This window comes from Ochotona curzoniae, unplaced genomic scaffold, assembly GCF_017591425.1.
Source record: "Ochotona curzoniae isolate NIBS_2020 unplaced genomic scaffold, NIBS_Ocur_1.0 contig_1071, whole genome shotgun sequence".
Lineage (NCBI taxonomy): Eukaryota > Metazoa > Chordata > Mammalia > Lagomorpha > Ochotonidae > Ochotona > Ochotona curzoniae.
The window spans coordinates 19853377-19871617 of NW_024464939.1; the positions used below are offsets into that span (position 1 = coordinate 19853377).

General features: G+C 43.6%; 1 protein-coding gene across 9 annotated transcripts in view; it reads left to right on the forward strand.

The window, feature by feature from the left end:
* The window catches only part of NCOA2 (nuclear receptor coactivator 2), a 273963-nt gene that overhangs the window by 230726 nt on the left and 24996 nt on the right, over positions 1-18241 (forward strand). For 6 of the 9 annotated variants that reach the window (XM_040994531.1, XM_040994548.1, XM_040994513.1 and 3 more), the window contains 8 exons: positions 57-267; positions 1948-2154; positions 4891-5106; positions 7138-7267; positions 12859-13024; positions 15697-15975; positions 16180-16257; positions 17585-17819. In XM_040994531.1, coding sequence (XP_040850465.1) covers positions 57-267; positions 1948-2154; positions 4891-5106; positions 7138-7267; positions 12859-13024; positions 15697-15975; positions 16180-16257; positions 17585-17819 — 1522 coding nt within the window. The remainder of the gene's footprint in view (positions 1-56; positions 268-1947; positions 2155-4890; positions 5107-7137; positions 7268-12858; positions 13025-15696; positions 15976-16179; positions 16258-17584; positions 17820-18241) is intronic. The other 3 variants (XM_040994566.1, XM_040994557.1, XM_040994575.1) reach the window with 1 other exon arrangement.

Below are 18241 nucleotides of genomic sequence, written 5' to 3' on the forward strand. Positions count from 1 at the left end.
TTTGGGGCCCACTCTTGGAGTAGGACTGGATAAACTCTTCTGTTTGTTGACTACAGCCTGGCAGTGAGCTGGACAACTTGGAGGAGATTTTGGATGATTTGCAGAATAGTCAATTACCACAGCTTTTCCCAGACACGAGGCCAGGCGCCCCTGCTGGATCAGTTGACAAGCAAGCCATCATCAATGACCTCATGCAACTCACAGCTGAAAACAGCCCTGTTACACCTGTCGGATCTCAGAAATCGGCATTGCGAATTTCACAGAGCAGTGAGTATGAGCTAAATTGCTGGTTATGCCAAGAAATTCTCATATAATCACTATCAGAAACAGGGATTATTGAAGTCTGCTACAAACAGCTTAGTCACTTCAAGTTCTCTGTGATCAAATAGCACCATCTGCTGTCCTGATCTTTGCAAACAGAATTTACAATGGAGCCTAGTGAGCAGTGGCTCTCTGGCGTGCCCTTGTGGGTGATTGGCAAAGCTGACTTAGGTTGATCGGTTCTAGTCTTCACACATAGATTGTAGATGTGTGTTAGTGTACAACTGGATAGTTAAAATGTTGAAAATTAAGGTGTTGGCCCTGATTTTGAAAAATAACAGACTGTTTTACACGGTTCTCAGTGCTACATTTTTGAAAGTGTAGGGTACCTTCTTTATTTACTATGAACAGTAGAATTATCTGATAGGTCTAAATGCAAGAAAACTATAACATGGCTTGCAGAACAGGTAACAGTTTTTCAGTATTAAACTGGTCAGTAGCATGATTTGCTTCCTTCTAGTGCAGATTGGACCTGAACCTAGTCAGAAATGACAGCCATCTGCCAAGAGCATGTTAAGTTACTAGATCTTTTCTCACATGATTCTGACCATTCGAAATAAGGCAGAAGAAAGATGACTGTTTATTGACTCACAAACCTGCCTGTTGTTTAGAGAGCAGAAGGTTAATTAACTCTTGAGAGTCGAAGAATTGTGAGAATGGTTAAGTAACGTGCCAGATGGTTCATGCTGTTAAACCAGCAGCAATGATGAAGACCTGTGCAGATGCTTCATGCTTTCTCATGGCTGGAGTTCCTGTTGGGGGTCGCACTGTTGGACAGTCCTAGCCAGATAGCTGCCTGGTAACTACAGCTGAGAAAGCTGTCCTTCAGCTCGAATTTCCATTTGCAGCCCCAATTTGTCCAAATATTTTGTTCCTATTATTGATAGTCAAGAATTTGCTTTCTTTTAAATATGCTGTTTTGGACTATTTTTCATAGCAAACTTGAACATCAAACTACAACTTATGTGTTACTAGTATTAATGCTTAGTGTACAATAAGTGCTTGTGAACTAATTGGAAAAATAGTTTCAAATCTCAAAGTGTCCAAAATGTAAAGAAGTTATACTTAGAATAAGGTAGATTCTTAAGCTTTACTTGAATATTGTTTCACGTAACAGAATTGAAACTTAAGTATTTTTAACTTCCAATGAGAGTAACCAGTTTTAATCTAACTCTAACCCTAAGAGAGTACAGTGTTGAATTGAACATCCATGCCATATGTGTATTTATTTTGGTGCTATAGTCAAGAGATGTTTATAGCTTTATAGCTATGGAAAGCAGTGCTTCTAAGTTGGAATAATTTTTTTAAAATCCTGTTATTGGCTTATTTGATTATTATAAGTTATTGTGGAAGAAAATACATGACAAATAATAAATGTATCTTTCTCATTTTTAATTTTTCTTTCCCACAAAATGTAAAATTACAGACTTGCTGATCAAATCAAACGTCTGCATTCTGTTGCTTCATGTGTTTTTTGTCTGAATTTGTCTTTTATGGAGGTAGTTGGTCCCTGGCGTACCTCTAACTGCAGTTTATAGGCAGCATTTTCCCTTAAACACTACTACTGTTAATATTCTTTTCCATTATCCTATATTAACCTTCAATTTTTATTTGTTTTCTCCTTAGCTTTTAATAACCCACGACCAGGGCAGCTGGGCAGGTTATTGCCTAACCAGAATGTACCACTTGACATCACATTGCAAAGCCCAACTGGTGCTGGACCTTTCCCACCAATCAGAAACAGTAGTCCCTACTCAGTGATACCTCAGCCAGGAATGATGGGTAACCAAGGGATGATAGGAAACCAAGGAAATTTAGGGAGCAGTAGCACAGGTAAGGGTTCAATGCACTGTTGCTTTCTTGGTGGGTTACTTAACCTATTCATGTTTTTATCCACATCAAACCAGAACTTCTCTAGTGAATCTTTTCTGTTCAGAACTATCATATGAGCTTAAGAAATTTTTGAATTTTCCCTGTGAGAGTGTCATATCAGAAAATATTCCAATAAGCTGAGTATTTTATTCTGTGACTTTTACTTTAAACAGGTTTCTAATCCTTCATTCTATGGCCTGTACTTATCTCATTTGTCCCCCAGTTCTGAATATTGCAGGGTACATGTAAAACACCTGTGGACTGCTACCTTCCAGTGGTGGTGTGATTGCTCAAAATATCTTTTTTTAATTTTTTTTTTTTTTTTTTTTTTTTTTTTTTTTTTTTTTGCTTATTGCTTTGTTTGAAAAGCAGAGTGTTGGAGAGAGAGGGAGAGTGTAAGGTCTTTTAAATGCTGTTTCACTCTTCAGCTGTCCACAACAGCCAGGACTGGGCCAAACTAAAGCCAGGAACCAGGAGCTCCATCCTAGTCTCACACTTGGGTGGCAGGGCCCAAGCACTTGTGTCATCTTCTGCTACCATTTCATACACGTTATCAGGAAACTAGATCAGGAGCAGTTCAGCCGGACTCCTATTGGCACTCCACTATGGCATGCTGACTTCCAGTGAGCAGCTTAGCCCACTATACCACAATGCCGGCCCCAACACCACCGTGCACACAATGAAAACTTCCTATTTATTGATAATTTATATCTGGAGAATTTTACTATATAAGCTTATTAAAGTGTGGCCAACCTTTTGTGCTTGTGGCAATATACTTCTCATTCAAAAGATATATACAAACATATAGAAGCAGTAACAACTCTGAGGTCTGGTCCAGTATTGTGTTGCCAAAAGCTGCCAGGGCCTGATTTGGACTTTGACCTGCTCTGATTCAGGCAACAGCCACGTTGTAGCAGCTAGCATATTCCCAAACTGCCATCCCATTCAGATTCAAAACCATTACAGCAGCATTGGTGTTGTTACTGCCACAACCTGCAGTTAACAATATCTGTTGACCACAGATGTGGCAGGGTGCTGGCTCCTCAGCTAAAGGGCTGCTCCCAGCTTTCTTCCTTTGTCTCAATGAAGTATAAGAGACAAAGACACGGAAAGAAATAGATATAAAAGCTTAACAGTTGTGGGTGCTTTAATTCTTGGTATTTTATTTTTAACTTAGTCTGTTATCCCTACCCATTATCATTCACATAGTTAATTGAATGTAAGGGTTCAATTTAAGGGACAAAGCTGGAGCCTTTCTGTTATTGGGTAAGGCATCCATGGACTGTACCGTCTTAACTTTGGAAACCTCCTGTGTCAGGCACTGATTAGTGGCTACTTCCCTAATTTGCGCAGTCCCAGGAGTCATGTCATATTCATGTCATGTTGGATACATTAAAGTTGTGGAAGAGCAAAGTTAACGAATGGGGTCAGTGTGGCTCCTTGTGAGCAGTGTAGATCTGCATTCTTGGAGTCTTACCTAGAACTTTGGGAATTCAGATGTGTTGGAACCCAGGAAGCCAGAAAGCTGCCAGGATCCAGGCAGCAAGGTCCTCAGCTGGCCTTGCTCTGCTTCAGAAACTCAGACTGAGAGCTGCGGCCTGGGGCCTGCTGTATTACTGTAGTTGAATCCTAGATGCTTTTTTCCCCTTATGCTTTTAGATTTCCCAGAATCTTGTTATTTAGATTACATATATTTGGAAAAATAAAATGCTTTTTGCCCATATTACCCTTGTATGAATCAAATCTAACCTTAAAATATGCTTTTTAAAATACTCACTAATGTAACATTCCCCAAGTTTTAAAATCTAAAACTAACTACCCTTCAGCGTGTTCTTAATATAATGTTGCTTCACAGGTAAACAAAGCCCCATAATCCTAGCTTCTGCTACATGTTACATACCGTGTTTTTAATTGTTTAGCACAAAGCTAATGAAGCAAGCCATGTATCTGAAAACCAACCTTTTATACACCATCATTACAACACTTGAAAAATAAAGGAACTTCATGTGGGGTTTTTGTCTTTTACAAAGTCGAGTCTTAGCCAGGGTTTAGCCATGACTTGCATGCTGAGGCCGAGCCAGAAGGGTCACACACTTGATCTCATTGGGCAGGATGCTGCTTTTGTTATGTATCCTCAGATAACTTAAAATCTCAAGCATGGATGATTTTCTTGACATCTCTTCTCACCCATCCAGATCTGTATCATAGGAATGTGCAGGCCCATGTATACTGAATTAGCAGGAATTCCTTCACCTTGATCTTTTTGGCAAATAACAGAAAGATCTCGTAAAATTGAGTACTAATACTCAGTTTTTACTTTGTTCCTCTCAGCCTCACCTCCCCTCTGGAAAGTAAAGCATTGACGTGTGTCTCAGCTAATGTGATTCACTTCCTGAGGAAGGAAGTTGGGGTTATCCACTTGCCACAGCACCTGTCTCTAAGTACATATGGGAACAATTGTAACAGCTTTTCCGAACTGTAAAGACCTGCAAGTCCCTGTTACTAAAACCTTGTAGTAATTGCAAGGTCTTATTTCATAGCCAAGAGCCCACAACTACCCCAGTGAGGCTGTCAGCTCTTGGGCTAACTGTGGATTGCAGAATGATTGTCTAGTCAAGAGTAAGGTCATCTGGTGTTCACACATGTAAGTATGTCTCCTGTCACTATGCCAATCGGTTGTGTTTGGCTTGCATGCAGGGATGATTGGTAACAATGCTTCCCGGCCCACCATGCCGTCTGGGGAGTGGGCACCGCAGAGTGCAGCTGTGAGAGTCACCTGTGCTGCCACCACCAGTGCCATGAACAGGCCAAACCAAGGAGGAATGATTCGCAGCCCGACCGCCAGCATCCCCATGCGACCCAGCAACCAGCCGGGCCAGAGACAGATGCTGCAGTCTCAGGTCGTGAACATAGGTAAGCTCGTCCCCGTGCTCTCTGCTTTTTATGTTTCTGCTTGCTTTGAGTGCAGTGTCAACCCCACACGTTCTTTCAAGATATGCTAATCCCCTCAGGTGAAGAAGCTCTTGTCAGTGGGGTTCTGCTGGAACTATGTATGCAATCATAGAATCCTAGAATCCAGAGGGTCTCCACTTACTGGATGAAACCAGCTGTCTTTGGGATGCTTTATTTTTTTTTTATGAAAGTCCCAAAATTCAGCTTTTGAGAGAAGTAGATTACAATGTCAAAACTAGAAATGTCTTGTATAAATAGTGTTGTATCAATGCAGAAATAGTCAGGAAAATGCAACGGTTCCTTTTAATTCTGCATGATCAAGAGACTCCTCCCTCCCAGGAGCTTAATATGCAGAACCCTGGGCCACCAGGACAGGCCACTCCAAGTCCGCATGGAAAGTGCAGATTCTTAAAGAACATCTCCCAGTGGGAGAATCACTTGATTTGGAGATAATCTGGTATGTGTGTGTGTATATATATATATATACATGTATGTATATAGAATAGGCAGATCTGCAGAGAAAACAAAGACACTAGTGGTGACCTAGGGTTGAGGCTTTTCAGGAAGTAGAGAGTGATAACTGATGGGATTTCTTCTTGGGGGAATGAAAATGTTCCATAATTGATTAAGGTGATGACTGTTCCAACTCTGAATATATAACATTACCCACTGAATCATAGACTGATTTGTATGGTATGTGAACTGTCTCAATAAAGCTGTACTATTTCAAAAAAATTAACTCATATGTTCCCTTTGACATTAACTGTCCTCTTACACGTTAGCATAATTCAGATGGGTCAATGTTTATGTCTCTTCCCTTTATTTCACAATAAATAAAAGGTAAATCGTTCACAGAAAGATACCAGGATTGTTTCAACAAGACAATGCAAAGTTGTTATCCTGACTCCAGCATCAATTTCTTGCCTAGCAATTTAATTGTTCAGTGCATTCCAGCTTGTTTCTAATAGATGACATTCAATTTGCTTTTCTACATTGAGTGTACTAAAAGTAATAAGTGACTCCCAGACACAAATTTAAACAATTTGGTAGTTTAGGGAAAATGTTAAAAACAAATTCCTGCATAAAATTAAGCTGAAACATTTAAATAATTGTTAATTCATTTTAAAATCATTATAACAAATGCTTTATACCAGGAAACCCAATTTATTCACATTCTTCACTGGAGGGCTTCTGGCTTTGAGCTTGGAATATGGCTTCAGTAAGCTTTATTTTGTAGCTAATGTCTGATTTTTAGTGCACTTGACAGAAAACAATATTGTAATGGAAAGCAGGTCTACAGTTGATGCAGGTAAAGACCCCATTAGCTTTAATGTACCTAACAGGCCTACTGAGAAAGAACTTGTCCTTGTCTGGACTCCCCTCTGCTCTGTCCTTTCCCCCTCTGAAAGTGCAGTCAGCAAGAGCTCAGGAGCAAATGATCCAGCCCAGCACCTGCTGGGAGTGTGGGCCAGCGCCCAGTGTCACTGCAAGGCCAGTAGCTAAGACACTCCCCTTGCTGTTCTCCTTTCACAAGAATGCAATAGATGTTATATACAGGGTGACATCACAAGGGATTCAGTGTGAAAGCACGAGAGATGCCACCACTCGCTTTGAATCTGGACATTAAAGTGGCTCACACAAATGTGAAACCTTGCTCTTAAGACAGTTTTTTTTTTTTAATAAATTAGTGCTGTTTCCCTCTTTGTTTCAAATATAGTAAATATCAGTGATAACACACAAATAAAAGTTTTTTTAAGATGATACAAGGCCTTTATGTCTATAACTGCTGGTCTGAATATGTCTTTATCAGCTTCAATGTTGCCTTTATATCAAAACCAGAATTTTATCTCATTTTCATCCAGATACAGATTTACTGCTTCTGTCCTGTGCATTTTCCATAGAGGCAATGTTTCACTTTATATTACATAGCAGAAGCTAATACTTGCTTGATGACAACATGAAAGGTTGTGGTCTTTATTCCTCCCTTTTTAGGGCCATCTGAATTAGAGATGAACATGGGGGGACCTCAGTATAGCCAGCAACAAGCGCCTCCAAACCAGACCGCCCCCTGGCCGGAAAGCATCCTGCCTATAGACCAGGCGTCTTTTGCCAACCAAAACAGGTGAGTCCTGAGCACGCAGGACGTGGAGGAGAGCAGTGGTGGTTCTGTGTGCCCTAAGCTCTTTGGGAACCATACCAGAAGGTAATCCTTCCCTTGGGATAGCCGATTCCGCTTCATGTCGTGACTGTTCCACTTCTGGTGCAGCTTCCTACTAATGATCTAGGAAAAGCAATGTAAGATGGCCCAATTATTTGGGTCCCTGCCATCCACATAGGAAATGTGGATAAAGCTTCCAATTCCTGCCTTTCACCTGGCACACACTGACCGTTGCAGCTATCTGGAGGTTGAACCAGCAGATGGAAAATCAGTTTCTCCCTATCTCCCTCTCTGTTACTTGTCTTTCAAATAAAAAAAATAATAATTTGTTAAAAATAAGTTGCAATTGTTGGATAATAAATATAATAAGTAGAATAGGAGGTGGTATGTATTATAAATGCTGTAAGAGAAATATAAACAGTATGTTAAGATATTATCCAACTGAGATGACTGGGGAAGCCTGCAGGGTCCTGAAAACAGAGGTGTGGCTTGCAGAGAGGTAACAGGGCCAGTGCAGCCAGCAAAGACAGCCTCCCGGAGCCCAGGCCACACACTGTGCTCAGGATAACAGCAAGTCAGCCCAGCTCATCTTATGTGTACTTCAGCACCAGCAAGCGAAAGGCAGCATCAGAAGGTGTAAGTGGAAGAATAGATTTTTGTGGCTGTTTTCTTTCTCATTTCTGAAATATTCTGTGTCTTCGCTGCAGTGTGAGAATGGTTTTCCTTATCCTTGTCGGTATTTGGGGTGTGTTGTGTTGTGTTTTGTTTGTGGCTTCACACTTATCAGTTAAGGAATATTTTTAGCTATATTGTCATCATATTATGCCTGTCTTCCACTTCTGTTTATTCTTTCTGGGATTCCATTAAGACCTCCATTAACCTTCTTCTGTGTTAGCTTAAGTTCTACCCTTCGTACAGCTGAGTTCATGTACTTTTCATGTACCATAGTACAGGATGGTTTACTCATAGCTATATCCTGGTTTACTAATTCTCCCTTGAGCAAGATTTGATCCAGTTGTATGTTTCACTTTTTAAAGGGCTTGATTTCCTACTTGTTTCTCATAGTCTCTTAGTGCCTGCTGATTTTTTAATTCTCTCTTTTGCCTTTGAATGTAATATTCATAGTAACTTTCTAAATCTCATGATCCAGTATCTGGACTTGAGGGTGGGTGGGAGGGTGGAAGGGCCCTCAGCTTCACTCAGCACATCCTGCATCCCTGAAGATTTGGTACCCTTGCGTCGGGAGTTCACAGTTGATGGTGCTCAAAAAAAAGATGTGACCTGAGAGAGCTTTTCTCGGGAGGTTCCTGCTGGTCTCCGCAGGGGCTGGGGTCACCACTCCCCTGGGGTCCTCTGGATGCCTTCAGCTCAGCCAAGCAGTCTCAAGTTAGCCTTGTACGTACTTTGCTGAAGCCCAGGAACCCCAGCTCTCTTCACCGTTTAAGAGGTGCTCAAGTTTTTACTCCCAGGTGGTTTGCTTTGGTTTTCTATCCACCGATCGAGGAGATTTTCCCCAATACACTGTAGTTGTAGCACATGCTTGATTGCATTGTTTTAGCGGTGTGTTGGAAACAGATGCTCTGTGAGGCACCTCGAGACTCAAGGAGAAGGGAAGCGACAGGCCCCAGGGTGCAGAGGTCATTTAGGAGCCTGGGCAGGAGGCAGTGGGAGAAGTTGAACCTGAAGATGATTACTGCAGAAATCTGGCCCTGGGTCTCTTCAAGAGTTCACGAGGGAAACTTGGTGAGGGCCTTGCAGAGATTCCTTTAAGCTGGAACGCATGTGTGATGTCACCAGATCTCAGAAGTGACAAAAGCAGTCAGGCTTCTGAAAGCTTGTAAGGGTGGACTAAATTTCCATCTTTACAAGATAGAAAAACAAATAGGACTAAATTTCCACCCTTACAAGATAGAAAAATAGCAACTGCAGTTATTTTACCTGAAGAAGACCAGGGAGATTACTCATTACCTGTCCTAAAGATGAAGGAAGGCTGCTTACCTGCTGAAGGAAAAAAGCGCACAGTTGGGGTCTTTCACACTGCTGGGACAGGCGTCTAACCTGACAGTAATGACTCCCACATCGGAGTACCTGAGTTTGACTCCCTCCTGACAGTAAGCTGCTTGCTCATGCAGGTGCTGGGAGGCAGTAGTAATGACTTTAGTAATTGAGTTCCCAGTTTACTCTCTATTTGAGACAGATTGAGTTTATTCCTCCTGGCTTGAGCCTGGCCTAACCTCAGCCACCCCAGCCATTTGGGGAGTGACCCAGCATGTGGGATGTGTGCTCTCTGCCTATCACATAAGTAATTTGAAAAAAAAAAAAAAAGTAGTAGAAATTCTGAACCGCCTGGGTAGGGCCCATGGTTCTGCATTTTCGGCTAGTCCCAGGTGATAGCGCAGGTATTCCTGCTACACACTGAGTAAATCAAGGCCTGGAAGACAGGAGAGCCTGCGGTCCACTGGAATGGCTTGCTGAGGACAGCTGCCAGAGGCAGAGAGCAGAGAATACCACGAATATGCAGCCACTATCACACAGCCTATCAGGAGAGTGAATTCTTGAGGTCCTTCCAGCTCTTCTGGTCCGATTTCATGGTGTCACTGAGTGGAAGGCTTTTTCTACATGTGTTTATTTGATATGTTAGAGACTCGTGCATTTCCATGGAAGCATACACCTTATAAAGCATATACCTTATAATGTCTGGTACCTCATACTTGCTTTTGGGTGTAATGTCAAAGATTAGTTTCCAGAGAAAACTACGCCAAAGTTAAGATTTGTACTGTTGCCTAATAGAGAGTTCCAGTATAGCAAAGATAGACACAGTTCCTAAAATAAAGTTGGTTCATCTGCAGAGAGAGCCTCCTCAGGGTGTAGGGCAGTATGTGCATCAGAGGTACCCTCTCTGCTACTGCTTCTGTGACCATGTGACAACTATTGCAACAAAACAAAACATTCTCACCACCTGTATAGTTATTTCAGTTTTCCTGATCATTGATTTTACTTATATTACAAAATAAAACAGAAAACCTTATTTGAAACATTTATCTATTTGAAAGCAGAGTTGGAGATGGGAGGGAAGAGAGGGAGAGCTCTCCCATCTACTGGTTATTCTCAGATGGCCACAGTGGCCGTTACTGGACCAGCCCAGATCCAGGCGTTTTCTCTGGGTCTCCCATATAGGTACAGATGTCCAAGCACTCGGGCCATCCTCCACTGCTTTGTTTAAGCACATGAGTAGGAAACTAGGTTGAAGAAGAGCAGCCAGGACTTCAACCAGGCCCCAAGTAGGATGCCAACACTGTGGCAGAGCATCAGTGCGCAGCACCAGCCCCTTAAAGAAAGATTCAAAAGCAGGCTTCTAAGTTATACATTTGAAAAGGACAGTAGATTAGCCCATGAATTTATGATATACTCTTTTATTTATAGTTAGACTTTTTAGTACCGTTGTGGTTTTCATTCATCTGCTGTGTAAAAAGGAGATGTTTAAAAATATAACCAAGAATTTATGACTGACTTTCAAAGATTTCTCTTGGGCTTGTTGAAGGGATTTTACTGGAGGTATAGTGGCTACATTTCATGAGAGGAGTCAAGGTTGAGCAGCCTTGGGAGAAGGAACATTTCCTTCCTTCCAGTCAGACAGGCTCTGTACACCCCTATGGGGATTGTATCCCACGTTAGCCTGTCATCTGTAGGGAGTCTAGGGTGGGTAGGTTACAGATAAATACAGCTGCTGAAGAAATAGAACCCGGAAACTGTAAAGCACAGGTGGGCTAAAGAACTCTTCTGTGGCTCACTTAACCCAGTGTCTTTGAGGGTTGAGGTTTTGGTCTGATACCCTGTGGACAGACATCTGCTCCTAACTGACTTTTGAGTTAAGAAGTCTCTCGGATGAGACTGCCACTTCCATTTGTTGGTCTCTCCTCATCAGGGAGTGTCCTCCTCTCTGGACCTCCGTGACAGGCTGGCTGTGGTTTTCTTCCTTGTTGCCACTGTTCAGTACCTGCTGCTGCTAACTGCTGCTCCCCGAGGAGAGCAACAATGGAGTGATCTGACTACATTTGAATCGAAAAAAAATCACTTCCCGAGGATGGGCTCCAGAGGGAACCATCAAGAAACCAGGCCAACAGGTGCCCTCTTAGCTGAGGCATGGACAAGGCAGACAGCACAGAGACCCACCGCTCTGAAGGCTGGAAGGGTGCCTGCAGAAACACATGGCTCCCTTGGATGGAACTGAGTGTGCAAGGACCCACTCAAAGGTTGCCGTGCCTCAGGGCAGTGGGACTGCTGGCTGGCAGCCAGGAGACTGCAGATGAAGGCTGGCATCAAGGCTCAGCTACTGGATTTTTTCTTAAAGGAACCAAGGGTAAATGCAGAGTACTCATTGTGACTATACTCCGTTATAACTAGGTGAAACCGATTGGTGGTTTCAATGCTCAGCATCTCAGTAACTCAGGATTTAGTTGAAGGAACAGGCTGTCTACAAAAGCAAGGAGGCATTGAACTGGGTTAGATGGACAACTTCATAATAAATTTATCCTTCTTATCTGTAGATTTCTATTGTCCCTCAATAGAAGAGTTTAAGCAAGTTTAAGAGTACAAATAGAATTTTGGTTAAAGATAAGTGTCACTTCTCTTTGGTGTTAAAGTAGCATGGAAGCTGTTATTGGAAAGATACATTCATTTGTCAATTAATTTAAATTAGGAGTTTTTAAATACAGAGCTTGAAGTTTAGTGTTGGGGACATCACATGCTACCTTGTATAACCAGTGGACGTAGTATTTCCTACTAGAGTTTGGAAAGTCCTTTCATTTCACTGGTGTAAAGTCTGTATCTGCCTGCTTGAGAAGTAAGTATGTCTTGTGTAGAATACTATGGGCTGTCAGTCCCTGGCCTCACCCACAGCCAGGCTGGCACCTCAGCTCTGCATTATGTGCCACTGTGATCTCCAGCAGGTGCTTTGCCAGCAGTGAAGCAATGGGTGATAGAAACCAAGTTTATAGTTCAAAGAAAGGACTGAAGAAATGCCATGTTATTTAAATTGTCATTTAAAAAAAAAAAAGATTTTATTTTTATTGGAAAGTCAGATATACAGAGAGGAGAGACAGAGAGGAAGATCTTCATCTGATGATTTCACTCCCCAAGTGAGTGCAACGGCTGGTGCTGTGCTGATCCAGAGCCAGGAGCCAGGAGCTTCCCCAGGTCTCCCACGTGGATGCAGGGTCCCAAAGCTTTGGGCCATCCTCGACTGCTTTCCCAGGCCACAAGCAGGGAGCTGGATGGGAAGTGGAGCTGTTGGGATTAGAACTGGCGTCCATATGGAGCTGGATGGGAAGTGGAGCTGCCAGGATTAGAACTGGCGTCCATATGGGATCTTGGCACATTCAAGGCGAGGGCTTTAACCACTAGGCCACGCCGCCTGGCCCTTAAATCGTCATTTATACTGTCACCATAGTTCGATGCAAAGACTGTAGATGTCAATTTTTGCCTTTAAGGAAAAAACAGTGTTCTGCACCTGCTAGTTTTTCTATGATTTCAAGGTGAAGTTTGTTTCCTTACAGGCAGCCATTTGGCAGCTCTCCCGATGACTTGCTGTGCCCACACCCAGCAGCCGAGTCTCCCAGTGACGAGGGAGCCCTCCTGGACCAGCTCTACCTGGCGCTGCGCAATTTCGATGGCCTGGAGGAGATTGATCGTGCTTTGGGAATACCAGAGCTGGTCAGCCAGGTATGTGCACAGGGACCACTGGTGGAGCCAGACACTGAGGTGACAGGCAGGTGATCTGCAGGGTGATTTGTGGGATATTTTACCTACTGACAAGTTGGCCTGGATCCATGGTACCCTCCTACTTCTTGTTGCTGTCACTTGGACTTTTGCCCAAGAGTCCGTAACTCAAGCCCAGGTGGTCTAGTGTCTGTCCTTGGTGCCAAGGAGGGTCATTTTGGGAGTACAGATAGAAACTGCCAGGACCGTGGCTGCACGCGGCCAGGAGAGCATCCAGTTCTGTGATCTCACTCACAGCCCCACCTAGGGGCAAGTTGGCAGGCACTGTGTTGTGTGCGCAGAAGTGAGGGGAATCACATGAGAGGGAGCTCATTACCACTCTGGCCCTTGTGTGCTTTTAGCGCACCATGCATTTAGGATGTGTAAGTATACATGGGAGTGGAAGTTAGCCAATCTCAGTGAGCTTACTTAGCTCTCTACCTCCTCATGATGACATGGCTACTTTGTAAAAATTAATTTTATTATTATTAGTAGTATCATTTTATGATACAGTTCCATAGGCTCCTGGGGTGGCTACTTTATAATTCTTGGAACAAGCATTTGGCTGAACACTTGAGACACCTAGGTCCCACATGTGAGTACTTGGGCTTGACAGCCAGCTCTGACCCACTCCCAACTCTAGCTTCGTGATAATGCAGACCCCGGGAGCCATGGGTGGAGTTCTGGCTCCCAGCTTCAAGGCCACTGCAGGGATTATAAAAATAAGCCGTGAATAAAAGTCCTCTTTCTGTCCTTTTGTCTTCTCTTTGTCCCTCAAATAAATAAGCAGAAAGATGAATTCTCTGCCTTGAGGATTCTTGGTAGCAGTGCCATGTAAACAGCCTACCATCATCTGCTGCATTAAATCGCACCATCTGAATCTGGCTGGCCACACACTAAATTTGTAGACAGCAGTGTCCTGCTTTACTGTCTGAAGAATAACCTAGAAAACCCATCACGCTTGTTACTATCTTCCTCTTTACTCAGCATGAATCATCTTTATTTCTTATTGCCAAGAAGTACTTTCCAGGGCGCTGACTGCTTCTTGGGCTTAGGATGCGTCACCATGTCGATAAGAAAGGTGCCGCCTTATTGGAGATTTCTCCAAAGCGTTAGAAATAGTCTACTCGCAATTCCCACAGCAGACATAAGTGGGAGGTTAGACTTGTCGATTCATATTGAGAACAGCAGAGTGGAAAGAAATGACTTGAGGTTACATGGTATAATCTGAAATAAATCAAGAAAGGAACATGGAGTTTATGTATTTCCTGTGTGGCTAGTTTGCTTTGCCTTTGGTGGTAGTTAGAATTTAGCATTCAGTAATCTGATCTTCAGATTTGTCTAAGTGACCTTTAAAAATAAATCTAGTCCTGGTAGCTACTGAGTACTTAGAGCATCAGTGTTTATCAGAATCAGTGTCATGCCATCATTTAATATTTTCTTCCTTTGTGAAGTTTATTTGTATTGTTTCCATGCTGTCCCATCATGTCGTTGATAAACATGGTCACGTTAGACTGAACTCTAGAAATGTGGCTATTAGAGTCGGGGAGACATTGAGTGCCTGATCTTTATCCTCTTCAGAATTGTGCATCCTCATTCAAATGGAAACTACTTTGTTAGATTTTCTGTTTGAAATGGACAAATGTTCAAAGCTCTACCAAAATTGCTACAGTGAATGATGTCCTTTTATGAGGCTCCATCCACACACTCTGAGCTGGTACAAGGAAGCAGCAAGCCCTTAGACTGCCTTCAGTGCTGGGCCCTCGTGAGCCCATGCCTTGGGGTGCAGCAGGGGAGCTGGGCTCCTGGGCCGCCTGGGAAGACTGGAGGAAGGCCAAGAAAGTACTAGGCAAAGAAAACTTGATGGATTTTGTTGCTCTGGAATCTTTCCCTCCTATATAATGTCAGGTCTGTGGCATTTACTTCTAAATGTAGAAGGAAGAAGAGAATTAGCTGGGAAAACTTCTTGTACATGTACACATCTCCTGGGTCTCAGGTGCGCACCCTAGGGGAGGATCTGGGTTTTCTACACCTGCTCCACTCTGCCCTAATAGAGTAAGTCAAGAAATAACATGTATCCACTTGGTAATACCTGGATGTTGGCAAGAGGGAGGGCCTCTGGGAAGTGCTGACAGCCCCCAGAAAGCACTGAAAGGATGTCCTGCTGGTGAGGAGCGCAGGTCCTGAGTCGCACACTGAATTGGAGCCCAGCACAAACCAGTTCAGCAGCCTCCTGCAGCACCCTTCCTGTCTGCTAGTCTCAGTCTTGTCTGCAAAGTGGGGCTAGTTTCCTTGGTACCCCAGTGCTGCTGACCCAGCTAAGGTCCCTCCCTGTCTCATTAAAGTGATCTATACTGTCCTGAGTAATCCATCAGGAAAGTCTGCACCTTTAGGGGATATTTGGCTTGTAGAGTCCAGATTGGTCTCTAGGACACTTCCATAGTCATTGTCCACGTCTTTTCCTGCCTTGAGAAAAGTGTTGCTGGAAAAGTGGATTCAAGCTGTAATGGTGCCTTTGTGGCATAAGTACAGTGTAAAAAAACTTCAAGTGTTGAATGGAAGAAAACAGCCTTGCATTTTCTGTGCTGTTTCAGTAGCTTAATTCCTTCCTCTGTTTTTTGGAATTTTCTCTTCAGAGCCAAGCAGTTGATCCAGAGCAGTTCTCAAATCAGGATTCCAACATCATGATGGAGCAGAAGGCCCCTGTGTTCCCGCAGCAGTATGCATCTCAGGCACAAATGGCACAGGGCAGCTACACTCCCATGCAGGATCCAAACTTCCACACCATGGGACAGCGGCCTAGCTATGCCACGCTCCGTATGCAGCCCAGGCCAGGCCTCAGGCCCACAGGCCTTGTGCAGAACCAGCCAAACCAACTGAGACTTCAGCTTCAGCATCGCCTCCAAGCACAGCAGGTGCATTTCTCCCTGGGGCCTGGGAAGTGTCATGGAATCAGGATGTACAAAGAGGGTGCATAGAGACAGCATAGTAATCCAACAGCATGCAGACACCCCTCTGGGTGGAGGTGGAGTCTGTGGGACAGTTGCTTGGGAGAGGTACTTTGAAGTAAAATAGATTTGGTTTCCAAATTGTGTTGATTCCTTCCTGTATGTGTTTAGAATCGCCAGCCACTTATGAATCAAATCAGCAATGTCTCAAATGTGAACTTGACTCTGAGGCCTGGAGTTCCAACACAGGTAAGGGAGCAGACCAGCCATTAGCCTTCACTGTATCCATTAATTTATCTCTTGTCATTTTCTTCTTCCTTCAAAACCCAAATCAAATCATTAAGTTAGTAAGCCTTAAAATCTACACAGATGTACTGGTTGTGCTGTCACCCAGTCGCTTATCCAGTCTGTCACTTTTCAGCTGCCTTCTTCTACCACTATTTTCATCAGCAGCTGCAGCTGTTTCTTGTTAGTCATAGGAGTTCTGTAAAGTTGCTCCAAACACTACAAGTCAATTCTTGGCTACTCCTAGGAGGAACATAGAGGTAGGTTCCGTCAAGACTGGCCACAGTTTCATCCTCCAACCCATACATGACTTTGCTTTCTGTGTGCTTCTGTTTACACCCATTTTATTTATCTGCTCTATGTATTTACAAAACATATATGCCAGTCATGTATTTGTATATGTATTCCTTATGTCCAAAGGAAGCTTATGCATCCACATACACTTCCCCTTTAGGCCCAGCAACCGCCAACAGAAAGCTCAGTGGTATGAGAACTGGGCACTCCACAGGACACAGAGAGGCCCCTGGCTGATAGGGAACTAAAACAAGAAGGCAGAGCAACCTCCCCTCCTCTCAGCCTCAGCTGGACAGGTGCACTTTGGGCATCTGAAATGCTTCACCCCAAGTGTTGAGGTGGAGGTTACAAAAAAAGTAGTGAACAGGCAACTTCACAAATGTAGGATTCACAAAGCAGTGAGGCTCCACTATGTCTGCTGAGGACCCACAAATGGCCTGCTGCTTCGTAGGAAGGCAAGCATGACCGTCAGCCCTGCACCATTTCTCTCACCTCCTCTCCTCGCCTCCCTTCCAAACTGCATGCTCCCATCACACTCTCCCTGCACTCCCCACCCCTTTCTCCCTTCTGTTCTGCCTTTTCCAGAGTGTTCCACATCACCAGCTGACACAGTGGACGGGTTACTTGTTAGACTGAAATGTCTCTTGAATGAGACTGTGAGCTGCAATCTTAGGGTTTAAATCACAGAGTCTTCTGAGGAAAAGGATTGTGTTGTTAGATGTGCTGAAGTTCCTGTGTCCTCAGAAATAATATCCCCGTTGAACTAAACCCCTTTGAATCATAGCACAGTTTTGGGATGATCACCATATCTCAAGAGTTTAGAAGCTCGCATTTCAAATCCCAGCCATTTCACTCTTAAGTTGTTCTTAACATGTAATTTTATTTTCAAAATAATTTTACATGGAAGGTATCTTTCACTCACCTGTCTGAAATGCTTGCTTTGGTTTTAATCTCTATCTCCCCTTGGTGTTTCCTTTGTCTTTGCCCCTGACTCCAGGCACCTATTAACGCACAGATGCTGGCCCAGAGACAGAGGGAGATCCTGAACCAGCATCTTCGACAGAGACAAATGCATCAGCAACAGCAAGTTCAGCAGCGAACGCTGATGATGAGAGGACAAGGGTTGAACATGACACCCAACATGGTGGCTCCTAGTGGTCTACCAGCAACCATGAGCAACCCCAGAATTCCCCAGGCTAATGCTCAGCAGTTTCCATTTCCTCCAAACTACGGTACTGGACTTGTGGCCCCACCTCTCCCCAGTCCCACATCACAGCTCCTCTGTTGCAGCTGTTAGCATGACTCCTGGATGAATCTGGCTCACAGGGGGATGATAGGAAGCCCCGGAGGACAGTTGGGGCCAGGCAGGTGTCCTCAGGTCCAGCATAGTAACTCCCATGGGTCCCAACTTGGACACCACCTTTTTTCTCAGTGACCAAAATGTGTCTGTGTAGACTATGTATGTCTCTTAGTGGATGTGAGTGTATATGAATATATCTGTTTATATCAGTGTGGACACAGGTGTATGTGTAAGTGATTATGTTTCAAAGCCTTAGGATGAATTCAAATCATTAGATTTGAGTGGATGGCACCGTAGCATTGAGCCTATGCCTGTGGTGCCAGTATCCCATATTGTTACCAGTTCGAGCCCTGG